This window comes from Xiphophorus couchianus, chromosome 14 (assembly GCF_001444195.1).
Source record: "Xiphophorus couchianus chromosome 14, X_couchianus-1.0, whole genome shotgun sequence".
Lineage (NCBI taxonomy): Eukaryota > Metazoa > Chordata > Actinopteri > Cyprinodontiformes > Poeciliidae > Xiphophorus > Xiphophorus couchianus.
In genome coordinates this window covers 8146271-8165782 of record NC_040241.1, presented here as the reverse complement: position 1 = coordinate 8165782, position 19512 = coordinate 8146271, and the positions used below count along the sequence as shown (strand labels likewise).

At 41.6% G+C, this 19512-nt stretch overlaps 1 protein-coding gene across 6 annotated transcripts in view; it reads right to left on the bottom strand.

Annotated features, from left to right (window-relative positions):
• Window positions 1-19511, bottom strand: part of col4a6 (collagen, type IV, alpha 6) — a 124409-nt gene extending 104898 nt beyond the window's left edge. For 5 of the 6 annotated variants that reach the window (XM_028038926.1, XM_028038924.1, XM_028038927.1 and 2 more), the window contains exons 1-3: window positions 19390-19493; window positions 19109-19236; window positions 18854-18899 (exon numbers count right to left, since the gene is read on the bottom strand). In XM_028038926.1, coding sequence (XP_027894727.1) covers window positions 18854-18899; window positions 19109-19119 — 57 coding nt within the window. In that variant the 5' untranslated portion in view covers window positions 19120-19236; window positions 19390-19493. Of the gene's footprint in view, window positions 1-18853; window positions 18900-19108; window positions 19314-19389 lie in introns of all 6 variants that reach the window. The other variant, XM_028038925.1, reaches the window with a different exon arrangement.
• Window position 19512: the final 1 nt, after the last annotated feature.

The following is a 19512-nucleotide window of genomic DNA, read 5'->3' as shown; positions in this document are numbered from 1 at the left end:
TTACACATTTTCAACACTGTTTAGACAGCGTCTTTACTGTCTAAGCTAATGAGTATTCAGTCTGATCTTCTACCACAAACTTTGTCCTACAATCTGCAGTTCCCGTAACCTGTCGTGATGCACCTGGGTTGAACGTTAACACGTCAAATGTGCATGCAGAAACCAACGGACAAACTTGCAAACTCTTTCCCGCAACAGTCAAGCTCTGTAAGTTGGCCGAGGGGTGCGAAGGCTGGACGTGAAAAGCCACAGCAATGTCACAGCCGCTTGTCAAGGAAGAGGACAACCCAGCGACATGGAGATACCGATACGGAGTGAGAGCGGGCATTCCACAAAATATGTTCAAGCCGCAGTGGCAGACAGTGGGAACATCTTTAGCGTCTACTCTGACTGCTCAGTCTGAAACCAAGAGCGGTTGGCATGGCTACCAGGCAAGAAGTGCTGAGTCGACGCTTGGATAACAAGACGGAACATGTCTTACTTGGCTACTGTCTGAGCGTAATGTTTGAGTCTTAAATTCTTTGCATTTTCTCAAAAGTTGGGCAACACGCTGCAGGTTTTCCATTTACAGTAAATACTGCAGTCTTAAGCAAATGCTTCACTGATGACTTCGAACTCCCAATGTCTGAGAGCGTGTCTCTGTGTGTTAAATATAAACCACTAAAAAAACTCATGTCCTTCATTCATTTGTTTGGTATCAGTCAGCTCATGCCATCTTAGTAAAAACGTAAAAACGCAGCTTCTTGAAAGTCCAGGCTGTTCAGACGAAATAAAAACGATCTGGTGGTAAAACAGGTCGCAACGTTAATCAAATCTAAGTTTAAGAGCACAAAAATGCACATCAGTATAAGATTTCACTCTGCTGTTAGGCATTAAACGGAAATAAGGCCAAAATGGAAAAGCGATGTATGAAACATTTTGTTGACCCCAAAGTGTGTGCGTGGTTGTCCAACAGTTCAGCACTCGTTTTCTCAATGATTTAGTCCGCTGCTCGCATCGTTTTGCAAAACTAGTCACAATGTGTTTCACTACTGGCATGAGTTGTTTGATATGTGTTTGGTTGCCAAGCATCATGACCTATCACCATCAGCTCTAACTATATTATCTTTGCAAAATAATTTTTGTTGAAAGATTTCACATTTCTCCCATCTTCTGGGGTTCTTTTTATTGTGAGGTTCACCTTTTTGAGGGATATTTACTCTAAACCGAACGCCAGAGCAATGTTGCAATGAGGAAGGGGGGAAAAATATCTGGGAAAAGATGCAGAAACATACTCTGCAAAGTCCATACTTAAAAAAACAAAGATCTATAAATTTAGAAAACTGTGTAAACTATCATTTTCCTCCACGTCACCAAACTTAAGCACAACTTTAAGTTAATGTTAAATCCCAGCAACATTAAGTTTGTGGTTGTGACGATAAGGAATTGAAAACCTCCTGCAGAAGAAATTATTTCATTACCCAAGAGAGCAAAAAAATAATAATCCCAGAACCTTTTTTTTTAAATAAAATAAAATGAAATTTCTCGGGAAAAAGTTTAAAGGTGTATGTAAAAAGAACAGCCTCTGGTCCAGGCCGTCAGTATTGTGCCATTATTCTGTAACACATTAAAAAAAGTACTTGCTGGAGCTAATTTAGCACCGTCAGAACGATGCTTTAGAAAGTTTAAAATCTGCTTTGATCCATTGCTGTGGGACGTTGTTTCCTGCCTAAACCAGAAGGCCCCCCTGCTTCTTGCAATCGCCCCTGAGACAGACGACCACGTGGGTCACCTAAAGCATGTATGAACTCCATCTGCGCCGCATTAAAGCTGTTTAGTAAACACGCATGTGTACACACGACGGAAGAGTTTACAGAAACTCTACAGCTTAAAGCAATCTGTGAAGTCGCACATGTAAGACGTGACGGCGTGTACGCAAACAGGATTTGAAGGCACGGCTAGATGGATCGCACGCAAACGGGAGGTTTCAGGAGGCTGGAGATTGTCACGGAAACACAGAAGTCGATGAGAACGCCGCGTCCTGCGTGAGCGTGGTGGGCAAGAAAAACAAAGAGGAGGTCGACGTTTTCCTTCCCAAAGTCTGAGAACAAGCATCGAAACTCTTAGAAGATCTTGACGGAGTTCTCAAACCCTATATGTCAGGTCTGAGAAAGACATAAGTTATACTAAAAAGTACATCTCCTAAAGCATACCTTAAACACTGGGGATGAACAGATGTTTGGATTGTGCAATGAAGCTTTTTATGTTATTATTTGAAGAACTGAAGGGACTTAACTGGGCTTTATAGAACTGACAGTCAGTATGCTTTCAAGACCTGCAGGAGTCCTGCCCCGACAAGCCGCTCTGTGGCGGTTCCTCAACTCACTTTCACGACGGAAAACCTCGATACTCTTGGTTGGAGGTGTTTAAGGCAACAAAAGCCTACAGGAGGAGGTTGTATTGAACTATAGCAGGAAACATGAGACGCCATTGGGACCCATCATGTCAACAAGATCCAAAATATGAGTTGATTAACTCATATATTCTAAGTTGATGGGGATTCTGCAGACCTGACGAGAGGTCTTCATAGAAAGTAGTGGGTTCCCCTTCCAGACGGGAAACATTTTAGCTGAAATTTGGGTAGACTTCTTCCTTGAACTCTGTAAAGCAAGAATCAAATTCTTCGGTGGCTTTTCTACTCGTGCCAAGAGCGGAGATGCACCAAGAAATCCTCTGTCAACTGGAATCGACTAATTCTCGGCTTGACTGATGGTCGTACGGTTTTTGGAAAACCAAAAATCCAGTTTTCTTCCCATTGCTGAAAACTACCAAGGTGCCCTGATTAAAACCACTCTTTAATGTGGAAGTTGCTATTGAAGGAAGAATAACCAAAGTTGGCTTTTTTCAGGATCAGGTGAGGTGAAAAAGTGGAAGTGTTCCTCTTGTAATAAAGACATGAAGCTAATCACAAACTGATTTATGCTCCTGGCAAATTTAGATGCAAAGTTACTTTTCATCCAACCTGCTTGGAAATGACACAAGCGTCTTCAAAAAGATCATTTGTACAAAGATTATCAGTTCAGAAACAACATTTTTAGTTTACTTAAAGAAAAAAAAAGGACATTAAATCTAATTTCTACCTTGCTCAACAATCAGGGAACATGTCTTCATAGGCATTATAGAAAACAGTCACTTCTCATTTTTACCAATAAGCTTCTCCAACGTCTCCACTGGTTTTTCCTGTTGATTTGGTGACGAGCTCGGTCTCTGCAAAAACTTTAAAATGACCTCCAATCAGATATTCATGAAAGTGAAAGATAACAGTTTATTAATGTGCAAGGGGTCAAATATCTAAGGATGCTCTGATCCTTAGAAATCCTTAGAAAAATACATCAGCATCAACCTGCTGGTTGATGCATTTTTGATTCATTTATTGGGAGTTATGATTTATTTAATTAGTGTGACATTGAATAATCATAACAGAAAAGGTTTTGGGGTTTTTTTTGCGTTTTACCTGCTGATCACCCATAAGAGTCGATCGAGGGAATATTGTCTGATTTTGATATGAAAAAAAAAATCTTGCAATCCTAACAAATGTACATTTTTTTCTAAGATAAATCATAATTGCTTAAATTGATATTGGCAAGTGCTGACCTGATTTGATCGGTCAATAACAGGAATAGGTACATCTGGATGTTGAACAGCTGCAGGTGACAAACAACATATCACAAACTTTCCCAGCTAGTAAAATTAGAGCAGATTTATTTAGCTGCAGAAGCTGCAGAAGTAAATTTAACTTTCTCCAGCCAATTTGTAGCTCAAACCAATACAAACACTATCAGTCAGATCATTTCCAATTGATTGACCGGCATGCAGAAATAGGTCAAGTGTTTTCCTCGTCTTTCTCATTGGTTTCTCTGATACAAAAAGCACTGATACAGTAAATTTAAAAGGCCAAACTGTAAGCTGTCAAAAGGTAATTATTTCCTCTCTTTTTGTGGCAGCCTTTGAAGACCAACATGTAAACAAAAAGATGAAGAAGAAGACTCAGAAACAAGTCGAAAACTGCCAGGAGTTACAATAACAGAGATAAATGTGTGCAAACTTGTGCCAACTTGGTGTGGGATTTGCATTTCACGGGTATGAAACAGATCACTGAATAAATTAATAATGGGGCTGTCAAATCATTGGTGTTTACGATTTGTGTTTTTTTCCCCTGCTCATAAAAATCTGAAGGAAGAAGACAGAAGGTTGGCAGCCAAACTGGCAGCCTGGCTCGACGACACGACTCAGACGGAGAGAATAGAGCGTTAAACTCGCCCTGCTGCTGCAGAAACAAATTGCATCTCTGTTGGTTTATTTTAAAGTCAAAATCAGACGCTTACAGAGACAGACAGTTACATCACCTTTTTTTTTCCCCTCCTCCCCGTCTGGCGTTAAAGAAAATGTACGTGAACGACAGAATACGATGAAAGTAAAATCCAAAAATGCTCTGGTTGTTTTTCGTAATCAGGGAAGGTTTAGTTGGATTTAATCTCAGACAGTGAGGGGGGAATAAAGACAACATGGACAGTTCAAATCTGAAGTATTTAGGAGGGGGAAAAAAAGGAACTGGAAAAGTGAGCCAATAACGACAGAAACCACCTGCTGGTGTAGATTCCTAATAAGGTCTTCAAACTGGTGAAACTACACAGATTTTTACAGCCTGAACAGAGCATGAAACACGCAGCATAATTATCTTTCTTTTCCTCTGAAAATCAATTAAAAAAAACTAACAAAGCAAAATCGGCAGAGTTAATACAGAATACTCCGTTTCACCCGCCAACACTCACCCCTCCCACCTCGCCTTGCCATTTCTGCTTGACCTTTGACCTTATCAGTGACAGAACGGAATGCTCCGTGGCCGTTCAGCAGCATTAGGTCGGCGGAGGAAATGAGAGCCGAGGCGAGTAAATGTACAACCAGGACTTCATCACTCGCTTAATGGGCATTAAGAAGAAAATGTTCCCAGTGTTGCTTCTCTTAAAAAAAAACAACAACAACACACACACACAGTGACGGCGTTAATGTGTGCAGCGGCAACGTTGCAGAGTCCCATAACTTTTACAGACACGCTCGTGGCTGTTTCCAATCTTCGTCTGGATGCTCGCAGTTTGGTGGAGCACGAAGCTCGACGTTATTCACAGCAAACATTACGTTGACGTTAATAGACTAAAGCAACAGACACGTCTATCTGGGGTTTGATACGCGTTTCTGCTTATTTTGAGTAGTTATTCGCAAATCCAAGACGAGATTTTACTACGCGATACATCGCGTAGCATCACGTAGTATCAAGCAGTGTCACGTAGTCTGCTTCTAGTATCAGGAGGTTTCATGGGAAAGCGCCACTTGGATGAGAACAACAACGCCTTGCTCCGAGATGGTAACAGTGAGTGAGTTGCAGGGAAGATGCCTGGGATCCATCTGACTTTCTATGTTCGTAATAACGCGCTGAAATAAGAGATAAAATAGTTTCAGAGCATCTTTTTTGCTATCTTGTTGAACTGTGTGTACCTCCCCTGTCTGTGTGACTCCAGTCGAACACAACGTCTACGGTTTCTGACTCCCTTTTTGTGTCCGCTTGAGGCCTGAGGCAGCTGCCTACAACGTGATCTCATTGAAAACTGTGATTTAGCAAAGTTGGGCTTAGCTGCAGCAAAGCCTTGGCTCTGCAAAATGGTACATCGGTCGGTGCAAAGACTTATTAGTGTTACAGTCGAGTGATGTTATCTCTAGACCTCCAGCTGCAGTCTGAAAAGAAGAGAGAAAAAGCTACCTCCAGGCACTGGAACGTCTCTTTATGTAGCTACATGCCTCTGTTTCACTTTTCCCTATGAGGTCACTGTTACTTAAACCCTTCTTGGCTGGTTCATAGTGATAATTAACTTTATCCTTACTGTACAGATTCAAATAAAATCCAGTTGCATTTCACACATATCAAATATTAGCCTCATCCTTACAAATTTTCTAAATTAGCATGAAGCAACTTCAAAAGTACACCACAAACAATTCAGACAACTAATCCTGCGATTAATTTTTACCTTAAGTTGGGGTTATTTTAAGATTTACTCAAGATGTCCGTTGTTTAGGGAATTTGGCTAGCACAGACATTTCAAATTGTTGAGCTAGCAAATGGCTAAAATACTGACATTCATGGGTTGTGAAAAACAGAATAGTTGTCAAAAATGTATCACTATTTGAAATAATGTATTATTATTACATTAATATTGGTTCTATCTTTTCCAATGCCAAACCATTGCTAGTGTGAGGCAATAAAATAACTATGCTAACTCAGGCAGTTCTATATGGAAAGCAGTCAGAGAAATTCCTTCGTTTCCGTCGAGGCAGCCGCTACATGATATATTGCCTCTTTTATCTCTCCTGTCAACAGGTGAATCCCTGGTCAATTGTGCTCCAATAAACCCAGAGGTGATGCCCGCACCTGCACATCCATCTGTTGTCTTCCCTCTTATCAGCTACAACCTAAAACACACACACACACACACACACACACTTCCAAATCCATAAACAGATAAAAATCGCACAGGTCAGGAAATGACACAATGGGCCAATTAAATATGTGACTTTATTTACTGTCTTCTTCAACTCTGGAGGAGTTTAATCATTTCACGCATGCGAGCCATTTTCTCCATTTGGTCTCAAATTTAAATCTTTACAGAATTTTTTTTAAAAAGTGAACAAATCTGAGATTTTCAAATTCATGCGTTATGTCGTAAAAATAAAATGACTTTTTCTTAGGTTTCCCTTTGTACCTAAAAGCATGTATGCACTTACTTTGAATTTCCTAATTTCGAGGTTTTTCAAAAGTACAAATTCAAAATTCAAATTATTTCACAAGACATTTTTAGCATGTTATAAGTGAAATAATCTGCCAGTGGAACAAGTACATTTTCATCAATTTTAAGGAATTATTGACTTGAAACAAGCTCCTAAATATTTCTGAAAAGTTGCACGTAATTTAGCTTTGTCTTATTTCAAGTGTCCTAAGATATTTGCACTAGAAAATAGACCAGTTTTTTTTTGTTTTTTTTTCTTTGCAGTGTTCCTTTATGTCGGTGCTTAAATAGAGCCTAGAGTTGAAAACGTTCAACAAAACACCCCAGGGCCCGAGAGTTCCTGTGAGAGCAGAGCGGCAGAGAGGAAGAACGGGCGAAGTGGAGGAGGAAAGAAGTGGAGACAGGTGTGTGACCTCCTCCGGGAGCCATAGGGCAGCGGAGGTGAGAGGTGGTGGTCGAGAGCGATGGAGGAGGTGCTCCCAGTAGCTGTGGTGATGACATGGAATGTGCCTGCGTCCTCCTCCATCCCCTCGGCTGAGGTTTATTGGCTGTCACCCCTCGCGGGCCGGCGGGTTGTACGCCCGGACCTGTCCCCGCGCCGTCTGACACGCGCTTCGGTTTACTAAATGCCATCTTCTGGAATCGGGAATGCATAAACAGTCCGATGGGTTGGAGGAGGAAAAAAAGATGCTGCTGGTGATTTTCGAGTGCAGCCAACGAAATAGATAGAAAAGAGCGCAAATGCTAAGAAATATGCAGATAGTAAGCTTACTTCCACACCTTCACACAGGCTAAAAGGACAAACATGGTGTATGTTGACATTACCGCCTGCCACTGTCAACATAGTTTAGGAAATCTGTGCATTTAAAGAAAAAAACATGAGCAAACACCGGAGTTCACGTCAAGTTTAAAAATGAAGCCAAATTTGCCTTTGATAAGAAAATCCTTACCCTAAGCTGAATGGGTTTCAGGCCTTGGTCATGACTCTCTCTCTCTCTCTCTGTGTGTGTGTGTGTGTGCGTGTGCGTGTGTGCATGCGTGCGTGCATGCGTGCGTGCGTGCATGCGTGCGTGTGTGTCATTGCAGATTTTAGGAGCGTTCAAGACTTTTATATTCGAGCGCAGTCCCTCGAGCCATGAATCTTTGAGCTGTGTCAAACGGCTAATAAGGTCTAAAAAAACAAAAGTTGCCGCAGGCGGTGTTTAGTGCAGCCCTCAATTATATTAAATGATGAGCGATGACAGAGAAAATCACGTAAGGCAAACTGCTCTGTTCCACACCCACGTTTTTTTGTGCAATAAAGGAAAGTATGTAGAAATGTCCTTTGCGGTGCGCATTATCATTGCTAATCTTTGTTAGCTAAATATAGCATTTGCATTAGGCCTAATTCCCTCAATTTAAATGATCATCATCATTTTCTCAGAGCCAATATTTTTTTCATATGGTAGGAAGACGTGTAGAATAAGCCAAAACACAAAACATTTAACAGAGAGTTAACATTTAGATTTCACATCTAACCAAGAATGATTAAATCTTTCTCTAAATCCTCCCAAAACACGGAGAAAAGCAACATCCATGTATGAGTTAATGGCGTGTCCGTACTCTCTGTATCCTACCAACAGCTGAAACTGCTCTCAGGTCAGTCAGTGAGCAATCTATTTTTAGGAACGGCCAGAGCGAGTTCACGCTGAATAAATATGTAGGGCAACTAGGCTCTGTTGACAAACACCCGGTTACAGGACACCGACAACCGGCGCAAAACACCGCAACTCCTTCGCTGTGGACATCAGATCTTAAAACATTGTTCCGATGAAACTTTTAGATGACAGTCGGGAGTTTACGATCCCTCTGAAAGCTGCCACGTTCTGGAACGTGGGGCTGGTACAATGATCAACTGTCCCTCCTCATTAGTGGCCTTCTGAGGCCACTTTGGCCACGAGGCACAGAGCCAGAGGACGAGTAGAGGCCCTTCAATTAATAACGACTGAAGTAAAAGCTAAAAGCAAGGGGCTGAGGGAGAAGCTAAGGGAATTGTAAGAGGTGGTTTGATGCTGCAGGACAGCTGAGTCAGAGTTCAGTGGAAACCCTTGCAACAACTTTTATACCCACTTTTAAATCTTAAAAGTGAACTTTTTTTGTAAAAAAAATTCTTTCAAAGCCTTTTAACCTGACATCAAGTCAACGACGTCAGAAACGGATGACAAGAACCCCTTTGTTGCGCATGCCAAAAGTTGCCTTACGCTTGCCCAGAGTCCCACAGTCAAGCATGAGTTAGCAGAGGAAAAACTGGGAGCCGGCCCAGGCGGTTTTATGTACGAGAGTCACGGGACGACATGACCCAGTCCCCGAAAATACCCGCCGCCCCCTGTGGGGAACTTTAAACGGCGACCGCTACGCTCCCACATAAACAAGAGTCTCGGTCGCCCCGGGATTTTCGCTCACGAAATACCTGAAGAGTCAGGGGGGGGAAAAAAATAGGATGCTGAAGAGTTCACAGAGGGGTCTTGATGTTGTTTTTCACACGTCGTAGATAGAAGCTGCGGAGCCACGGAGCAGGATTGAAAGACGTGAGACTCGGCAGTAGAGATGGACGGCTGCAGGTTCACTTCTCAGATGACGAATGGTCTTCAATAAGGGTTCAAACGCAGGGCACGGCTAGCCGCTAACAGCTTCATAATCAGCTACAAAGCACACTATATTACACTTGACCTGTGTGGTATTTTGGCCTGTGGGGAGGCCTACAAGACAAATTGGGGAGATAATGTGATTTATGGCATTTTTTGGGACGACAGTGACGGACAAGAATTTACCAAAAGATGCTGAAGTAAAACCCCCCAAAATTTTTTTAAAAATGGCAGCTTTTGGCCTGATTGTAACGGCATCTAATATGTTGAAAAAAGAAATATGAAAATAAAAAATTGCTACATTTTGTCACACTGTAACCACAAACCTAAAAGTTTTTTGCTACTTTTTTTTTTTTTATTTGGAATAAACCAACACAATTGAGAAGTTGAAGAAAAAGTAACATCCAGATTTCAACATTTCTTACGTATAAAACTTTAATAACTGTGCCGATAATAACTCATCCGATATCTCGAAATAAAATCAAGTGGACCGTATCGCCTTCTGAAGATACCTAGTTTCTCAACTCCAACAAAAAACCTCAAACAGGGCGTGCAGTGGTGGCGTAGCGGTTAGCGCGACCCGTATTTGGAGGCCTTGAGTCATCGACGCGGCCGTCGCGGGTTTGACTCCTGGACCCGACGACATTTGCCGCATGTCTTCCCCCTACTTTCATATAAGGGACACTAGAGCCCACAAAAGATGCCCTTTTGTGGGCTCAACAAATTTAGCCTTTTTGTTTTGGTTTGCCCTTAAATGACATTTTTTTGCACTGTGTTTATTTAGAAAAAGATCATGTATTTCCTTTATTGTTATCTTTGTACGTACACATTGGAAGTTTTGTGTTTAAAAATGTGTTTAAGCTAAACTAAGCTGACGTTACAGCGAAGGCATACACATCTTTTTTCTTTTTCAAACTACTCCTTTCATTCAAAGCTTTTTTTACGTCAACATGTGACGTGTTCATTTTAAACTGTAAATAAATTAAAAAGCAATACAAAAAAATAGAGATCAAACTACTTTCTGAAGAAGATTTTAAGGCAAAGTAGGAAGTCGTAATCGACAAGATTTGTTGCTGTAATTGCATCCAAAGAATTAAGGAAAGAGGAGTGGAAAACATGTGCACACCACACTTTTCAGATTAGTGCTTGTAAAACAAATTTGAAAAGCGTGTAATTTTCTTGCGCACGGCTTGTGTTGGTCACATTAAGTCCCATTAAATGCATTCAAGCGCAAACACTTCTGGCAACGCACAGCAACAACATAAACAAAGATGGCTGTCATCGCGTGCTTATCTAGCTCAATGGAGCATAAAGACTTTATCTTTCCCAAATATTACAAGGCAAACGAATTTCCAGCAAAAAAACAAAAAAACACAAGTATTAATGGAAAATCCTCCAAAGAGATTAAGTCAGAGTACTCGGGTGAAGTCTGTATATACAGCAATAAGCTGCGGCACCTCCTGAGCTTCACCCGTTGTTTTCCGAAAAACAAATGACATCATCACCTTCGCCAGCTGTTCCAGTCGAGCCGTCACAAAACAGGGAAGGAGGTGAACACCCAGAGAACAGTGGGTGAAAAGATTATTCAAAAAGCCCAAAAGGAAAGTTGATCCCGCGCATTAGAGCCAGGTGTTGGAGCGGAGAACATAAGGCCATCCCAATTACCCGGCTTGCGAAGAAGAAGAAGAAGAAGAAGAGGAGGGAACGGTGGCTACGAGCGGTGGAAAATCAGAGCGGAAGTATTCGTAATTACAGGGACAGGCCGAGACACAGTGAGGCGGTAATAGCAGACAATGACTGAAGCATCTGATGTGCCAATGATATAGTTCCCATCTCGGTGAGCTGCAGCTAGGGGTTTGCGGTAGCTATTTGGGAAGAAATGGTTGGAATCCCCGGATTGAATCCCCTGAACTTCTTTCATTCAAACTGTCTGTAAGGAACCGAGAAAAAGCTGCAACTTTCCACCTGAATACATCCAAATTTCATGACCTGGCTGCAGTATTTACCTTTCTCAAAATACAGACATGCTGTCACATTAACACCAAAAACAGAGTTTGACTTTACTAGGATTTTATGACGGAAACAGAGTAATGCGTAACGCTAGATGCGTTTCCATTGACCAAACAACGGCACAATTTGAAATTGTGAAAATAAATTTGCTTCATGGAAACACGGCAATTTCCACAAAAAAAAAAAAAGCCTCTTGTTTTTCGATTAAAAAGTTTTGCTGGTCGTATCGAAATTGGTTTACTTCGCAAAATTGCAACGGAAACACTTTTTTCCGCCTCACACGAGTCGCATGATCAACAACCGGAGGTTTCACTGACGAAAACCATGAAGAAGGAGACAACAGGAAGCAGCTGGAGGATGACGGTGTGGAATGACTCATTGTCCAAACACACTTACTCATGTGTGATTTGACATGAATTTCTTATTAATAGGAAACACCGCAACAGCGGAATTGTGTTTTTTTCGACATTAGCGGATTATTGACAAAGGTTTGAACACATTTGTAAAGGGAACGCAGCTAATCACGCAGGAAAATCATATGTGGTTTTCAACATTTTACCAGTTGAAAGACAACAGAGTCCATTGGCATAGAGACTTGACGTCGGGAAAGAAAAAACAAGAAAGGGAAGCATGAAAGACGGATCCAAGAGAAACCCCTGCAAACAAAACAATGGAAATGTAATCCCTCTCAAGTGCAAACAAGCCTGATGATTGGGAGGTGGAGAGAGGATGGGGGGGGGCTGAATGGATCTGGCACGCCGAACAAGCCAAGGCAGCACTCTCACTGAGCATCCAGGCAACGTGAAGCTGCCCCACCTCAGCTCCCCTCTGTCAGACCTTCACAAGTCCCTGAGGAAAGATGGGAAGATTCCACCTCGCTCTCTTTCTCTCTCTTTTATTACAGCTGGCTGCTGTTGCTCATCTTCCTCTCATCAAAGACAGCAAAAGCATAAGACTCAGAGCAGGCGGCGGCTTGCTAACAGGTCGCCGCGGCTACAACCCTCCCCCCGTTTTGTGCTCAGACGCACTCTGACCTCTGGGGTCACCGCGACCAATCGGGGGACAAACTGACAGCGGTGGCTCCGTCTAAAGAGGAGGGGGGTTGGGGGACCCGGATGCCTGAAGGTGGCTGCGCCGAGCCGGGCCAGACAGTAGAAAGGGTGTACAGGGGCAGTAGCCCAGGGCATCATCATTTGTGGGGCGGTCCAAAGATTTAGAATGTTTTTGTAATGAATGCATGGTTTACTTTAATTTACATAAAACTCGTTTGCTCATATGAAGCGCTTTGTTTCAGTATTGTTACATTTTTATTAATGTATAAAAAACACAAATATCTGAAAATGTTTTGAACATCTTTTGGAAGCAACATGGCGCCATCTCAGATGAGAAAGGTTGACCCTGCGAATGTAGCTCTACCTATTAATGCCTCTAGTTTGCAAGGAGAAATTTTTTAATTTCTTTAAATTTTTTTATTTTGGATAGGGCACCAAAACTGGACCCTCATCCATTTAAAACAGGCCCCGGTGCAAAGGCCGAACCATGGGGGATGATGGTGCCTCCAGCTACACCATGAACCACCGCGCTAACAGAGGAGCAAAAAAAAACCCAACAGGGTTTACAACGACTCAGCTTAGTTCTGCTGCTGATTTTGTTCCTGTTGTTTGAAAGAAGATGGGTCTTCTTCACCGTCAAGTTGGACTGATTTAACTTTTTTACGTCTTCCCATGTCACTACCACAAACTTCAATATATTTTACTTGAATTTTATGTGAAAGACCAACAAAACGTAGTCCATTGTCGTAAATTAGAAGTCAAATATGGTTTTTGAGGTTTTGCAAGGACCAATTTCAAAGGCATGAGATGCATTTGTATTCACTTGTCGAATCATTTCTATGTGCAATTACAATTGCAAACCTATTCAGTCTAATTCTACATTTCGTGCTCCGAGTGATGTTACGATTTATTATTTATCCGACGTTATAGTTAGAATGAATAATTGCAATTTCTGAACCATTTGAAAGAAGGTTTCTTATTGCTTATTTTTTTCATAAAATTTGACCAAGTTCGTCAATCTGCTGATTTTGTCAGTTTCTTTATGATTTACTTTACATTGGTTGTTTTACTGCTAATTGCACCGACTCAACAAATTAAAGTTGTTGTTTTTACATGTTTGTAGCTTATGGTGTATTTAACTGTGCTGTCCTGGTACAGAGTTGTGTAAATTCAGTACATTTTTATCTGTGTTTAAAATGTTTCAAGTCCTTTCAGCACTATTTCTTAATACCGGATCGGTATTGACCGATATTAAACCTCTGATATCAGTATCGGTATCAGAAGTGAAAAACGTGGATCGGTGCATCCCTAGTGAAAAGCTCGTTATTTTGGTCTTCGTGATGCCGTTTGTTCACTGATGTCCTCTGACAAACCTCAGAGGCCTTCACACAACAGCTGGCTTTGGACCGTCTGTGGGGGAGCAGCGCTACGAAAGCCAAAAAGCCAGCCTGCTCGCCTGAATCGTTTCATTCCACCGGGTATTCCCCCACGTAAAACCAAGCTCAAGATGTCTTTCCTCACACCTGCACCGACACACTCACAAACACAGGATTTTATAGGGACAGGGGAGACATGCTCCACTGCTTGCGTGAACCACACAGGTCGCAGACTCTTAGATGTGGGTCTGGGAGAGCAACAACAGAGGCTTTTCGAGAGCACGTTAAAGCTGCTGTATGTGGTTTATAGGGTTCATAATACGTTCAGCGACAAAAGTGTTTCGACCTTTCTCCGAGCAAAGATTGGCCATAAATTTGGTGTACCGTCTACGTGATGAAATTAACTTTAGTTTATTCTACAACTGAGACGGTATCCACAAAAATAAGAATAAAAAAAAGGGAGGAATGAAAACAATCCGGGTTAGTTTAAGAGCCAGACTGAAAACTGAAACGGAGCAGCAGAATCCAGTCAAACCAAACATCCAGTCCTCTTTCTCAGATCAAATTTTCCACTCGCCTTTGCGTCTCTACTCAAAACACCATCAGAACTTTATCATAAGCGGTTCTTCTGACCCACGTCGTCAACATTCATGAGGGTTTTCAAGACAAAAAGTTATAAACTTCACAACAATCCCCAATATTTCTGCACACATTCCGTTTGCACATCAGCCAGACCAAGAAACATGTTGTATTTATTGCAGAACATGTCAAATTTAGGAACGTTCGTTTGGCTAAAGGAATCCAAACAACAGCGACACAAAAGCTAACCAAAAGATCCTCGGACAGCTAGCCTTGATTTGCTCTGAGGATCAATCGGTAAAGAACTGGTTGTTGGAGGGGAACTAATGAGTGGATGAGCGCCTGAGAAAATGAAATAAGAGAATGGGGGACCCACAAATCAACCCTGATTATCAGCCCTCCCTCTGTGGAATGTTCCACCCTGTGGCACCTGCAGGGAGCGAGAGACAAGTCTCACCAAGCTTCAGAGGAATCTGGGGGAAAAGACGGGGGAAGAACTGTTTTGGGAACCAAAAAGTGGCATTTTAAAATATCTAATGTCATCATGGGGCGAAGGCTGGCTGCATTTCCAAATGTGCAAAAAATGTTGGGAAAAAAATACATAAAAATTTTTACTGTGCACAGAATTTTTTTAAAGAAACAAAATGTTTCAGTTTGAGTATATTTTTTCCATATAAAGTATATGCAACAAAAATATTTTATATATTTAAGATGAGAAACTTTTAAGCTACAGCACTACATGTCACTGAGGCCCATCTACCCTTAGTAGTTTTAAAGTTAAATAAATACGTTTATAATTTTGTTTAGCTTGCCTGGCCAAGATGACGGCTCTGAAATAAAACCCACACATTAAATGTAATCTTAAACACAAGTTATGAAAACCTGCAAGGGTCTGTTTATCAAGTTCCTTCCTTCTTCGGATCCATGATATCAGAACATTAAGGAATTGCAACATTATGGCTGGAAAACGCTAAAGTTGTTGACATCGGTTAGATTTGGTTTCTCAACTTTTAAAACATACAACAGGCGCGGACATTAACAAATGTCTGAGTCCAGCCGTGTTGCCAACGATCTGAGTGGAAAGCGTGACAGATGAGGCATTCTCCTTTCAAGTAACGCGTCCATCCTGGATTTTGACTGAAGCCACACCCACCCAGATCGCATTTCATATAACCAATCAAAATGCAGAAAGTCATCCGAGACTCTGAGCTGGCATGAAATGCTACGAAGTCCAGCACGAAGCTTTCACGCCCGTTCCTAATGCCGCCCTGTGCAACTGCCCATATGGCCAACATCGCAGTCATTGTTTGTTATATTGCACATACTTACTGTACATTGTCATGGCTTCATATATGATACGCCTCGACTTCATTCTCATGTGAAATGTGTGAATTTATGAGCTTATCTTAAAGTCGCCTGAAATGATGATTATGAAAAACTTTCCTAAATATTGACCTACATATAATGTCACTTTTTCTATGTCATTAATTTAAACCACTAAACTGCCGAACTCAGGCGAGAACACGCAGAAATTTCCAATGTCCCAATGAAGCAGTAAAATGGCTCCTTGAAAAACATTAGTTTTGATTCATATCAACTCTTAAAACTAGCAAGATAGCAAGATGCAGCTGAACCAAAAAGCAATATGAAGTCTTAATGCCTGCGGTTCCAATCACTTGTGCCAACTCTTTTTATTTTTCCACCCCTGTAATCCCGCCATAATGACTCTCCTCTGCAGGCCATTCCTCCTCACCTGCATGTGATGTTTTCCCTGCACCAACATTTGTGTCAGCCCGATAGACCAACTGAACCGCCAACACATTCCATCTTTGTATGTTCGCTGACGTGTTTTAGTGAAAAGATAAAACTTGAACTCCCTCCCTCCTGAAACAAATGCTTATTTAACATACAGACTGAAGTGAGAGACAAAGATTAAAGCATCTTTGTTTTAAAAGTCTGGAGGGTTAATAAATGGTTTGTATGAAAACTTCTGGCTGTTTTTGCTGTGTGGCTAACTTATGGCGCGCGGTAGCTAGCTAGTTTCAAACAAAGCTACTAAAAACGTTAGCACACACGCAGAGCCAGATATTTTCCCTCAGTTTGAAAAACAATTAAATAAAATTGGTTAACATTTATGCTAAATATCCATGACACCAGCAGGTAGGTGGAGATGGTACTGTCACACCAAATAAACTACAGGAGAAGAAGACTGTTAGCTTAATTCAATTGTTCATTTTACAACACTCTGATATGCAACACTAACACAAATATTGTCATTTGTGAAGTTTCCAATGAACCAGAAAAGCGTTTGTTTTTTTTTTTGAAATACCATAAAATCCCCACAACATGATGCTGCCACCACCAAGTCAGGCTTCATAACTACCTTTGATCAGCAACTTTATAACTAAATCTAGATGTTATTGGAGAAATTTGCTCAGACGTCTGACACTTTTGAATAACGTCGTCTCAGAATATGTGATTGTAATGTGATCACTTGGCATTTTTAGTGACAGAGAAACAATGCGTTCATTCTCATTCTTCTGTGCTGATGCTGATGACACCTTATAAAGACGTTGTGTCAACTCAGAGTCAAACTCAGATTGCATTTATTTTTTCTCAAAACACAAACTTTAGGCTTCATTTACAAAGGATGCAACTTACATGCCTATAGGCACAGACCACCCAAGTAATGTATTAGTCAATGCCCCCACACATCCATTCAGTTAGCCAATCACACACACACACACACACACACACACACACACACACACACTACAAAACAATCAGGGAGGTGGTGCTGGGGGTGGAGGGGTCAATTTAAAGTCAATGCAGCTCAATCAGCTGATTTGTGTTGAAACACAGGAGGTTTTCCATCACTCTGCTTACTTGACTTTCAGCTGATAAACTCCTCTTACTGACATATTCTAATCTTTTTTTTTCTTTCTTTAATTGAAACTCAGATATAAACCAGGTTATTAATCACCAAATAAACACTATTTTAGCCCTTTCTGAAATGAATGAAACCTGAAAAAAGTGGAAAGAATGAATCGATTTTGGTTTCACGCAAAGCTGGCCGCATGTTAATTAGCTAATTATAGAAACATTTAATGTAATTTTCTACACCTGTAGACCCTCGTTGCTTTAAGTAGGCAATGCTGATAATTGACGAATAATTAAAATGTCTCATATGGAAGCATAATCAGGTTAATGTACAGTATGCTAAAGCACTACATTCAAAAAGTCGTCATTCACCAACACAAAGTGGAAAGAAAATCAGATGTGTTTCTCCATTGTGTTTTGGGTCTTGACACACATAAATATCGATTTATCTTTCAACCTCTTCAGTGTTTTCTTCCAGTTTTTTTCCCCCTGTAATCATCTCCATCCATCTTCCCCTCAACTCTAACTGGCCTCCCTGTCCCTGCAGAAGAACACCATCCCCACGCCATGATGCTGCCACCGCCTTGTTTCGCTGTGGGGACGGTGTATTCAGGGTGACGTGGAGTTTTCTGCCACATCGAACATTTTTGCGTGCTGCCTAAAAAGTTGAACTGCGGTCTCGTCTGATCAGAGGACTTCTGCTAATTATATGTCGAGTTAAAATTACATACAGGAGGACTAGATGTTTATAATAGGCTGCTTCTATAAGCAAATAGATGATATTTTAGAAAACCCTTCCAGTTTTACATTATGCACTTCTTTATGCTTGTCCATTATAAACTGTATTTTCCTCCATCTCTTCTAATAATGATTCTTCAGCTGTCATTTTCATAACTTTAGATTTCACACCAGGGACGCCCTGCTTTGGGAAGCACCGGTACAGAAAGAGGCAGAGGAAATAATAGGAGCGTCAAAAATGTAAGCTGCAGAGCTGAAAGGTGTGGCTTAGAGAAAAGCCTGTTGCGCTAATGAACCTCATAAATATTCATCAGGAGGGCGGGGCTTACAATGCAAATAACTGTGAGCGGGTCCACTCAAACATCAGCCGCATTAACAGCGCCCAGGGCCGCATTTAAACGCAGCTTCATTGGAAGCTTTCAATGAAGTGATCCACACAACTAAGACAGAAAATAGGAGTAATTCAATGACATGGCCAACAAAAGTGCCATTTAACACTCATTTAAATCAATTCTAAACTGTAAAGGAAAAAATAACAAAACTTAAAAGGCGGATATGACATTTGAGAGGCTTTGCGCGCAAAAAAAAAAAAATTTAAAAAAATCCGTCGTTTATATCTTGGTTTTCAACAAAGTTGGACACATTTTTTTCGCCGACTTCCACGAGCAGCAGTGGCATAAACACACATCAACAATCTGCCGTGTGAGCGGCTCATAGAGCATGCGGAGAGCCGCCTCACCTGCAGGACCAATAGCAGCGTAGAAACAACTGGTACTTACTCCGTGCGTAGATCTCAGCACGCAGGAGACAGTCAGCACACAGATCCTGCAACGCAGAAACATTTTTGGTTGACTTTATTAGAGTTATGTGAGGGAGTTTTTTTGTTTTGGGGAGGGGGTTTCCTGGCAGATGACCTGCACGGGAGCTGTGGTCGTGCACCGCACAACTGCATGCTGGGGCATTATTAGTTCGCACGGAGATTTTTGCAACAACAAAAAAAAAAAAAAAAAAAAAAAGAAGAGAAGTATTCTTACAGGAATTTCATTTTGTTATCCGCCTGGCTGCCACAGACTAGTTCCCCCCTCTCTTCACCAGCAGGAAGATCCTCTCTTCACCTCAAACGCGCTCATCGGCAGCTCCAAAATCTCCACTCCTGTGTCATCTACACGGATAAGAAGAGACAAAGTAGTCCCTCCGCTGAACCTGAGAACCCCTTCGCAAGTTCCGTGCTCGCGCGCGCTGCAAATGTGACCAAAAGAAAAATAAACATGAACAGAAATCTGGCCAAAAAGTCAGAAGTTTGTTCACAACTCACCGAAGTCAAAGCGGTGCACAGGCTGCTGCGCTCTCCGAGCTGCTGCGCTCTGGGCTCAGCGGCGAAAAGCAGCGAAGGGGCGGAGGAGGGGCCACACGTTCAAACACACACACACACACATGC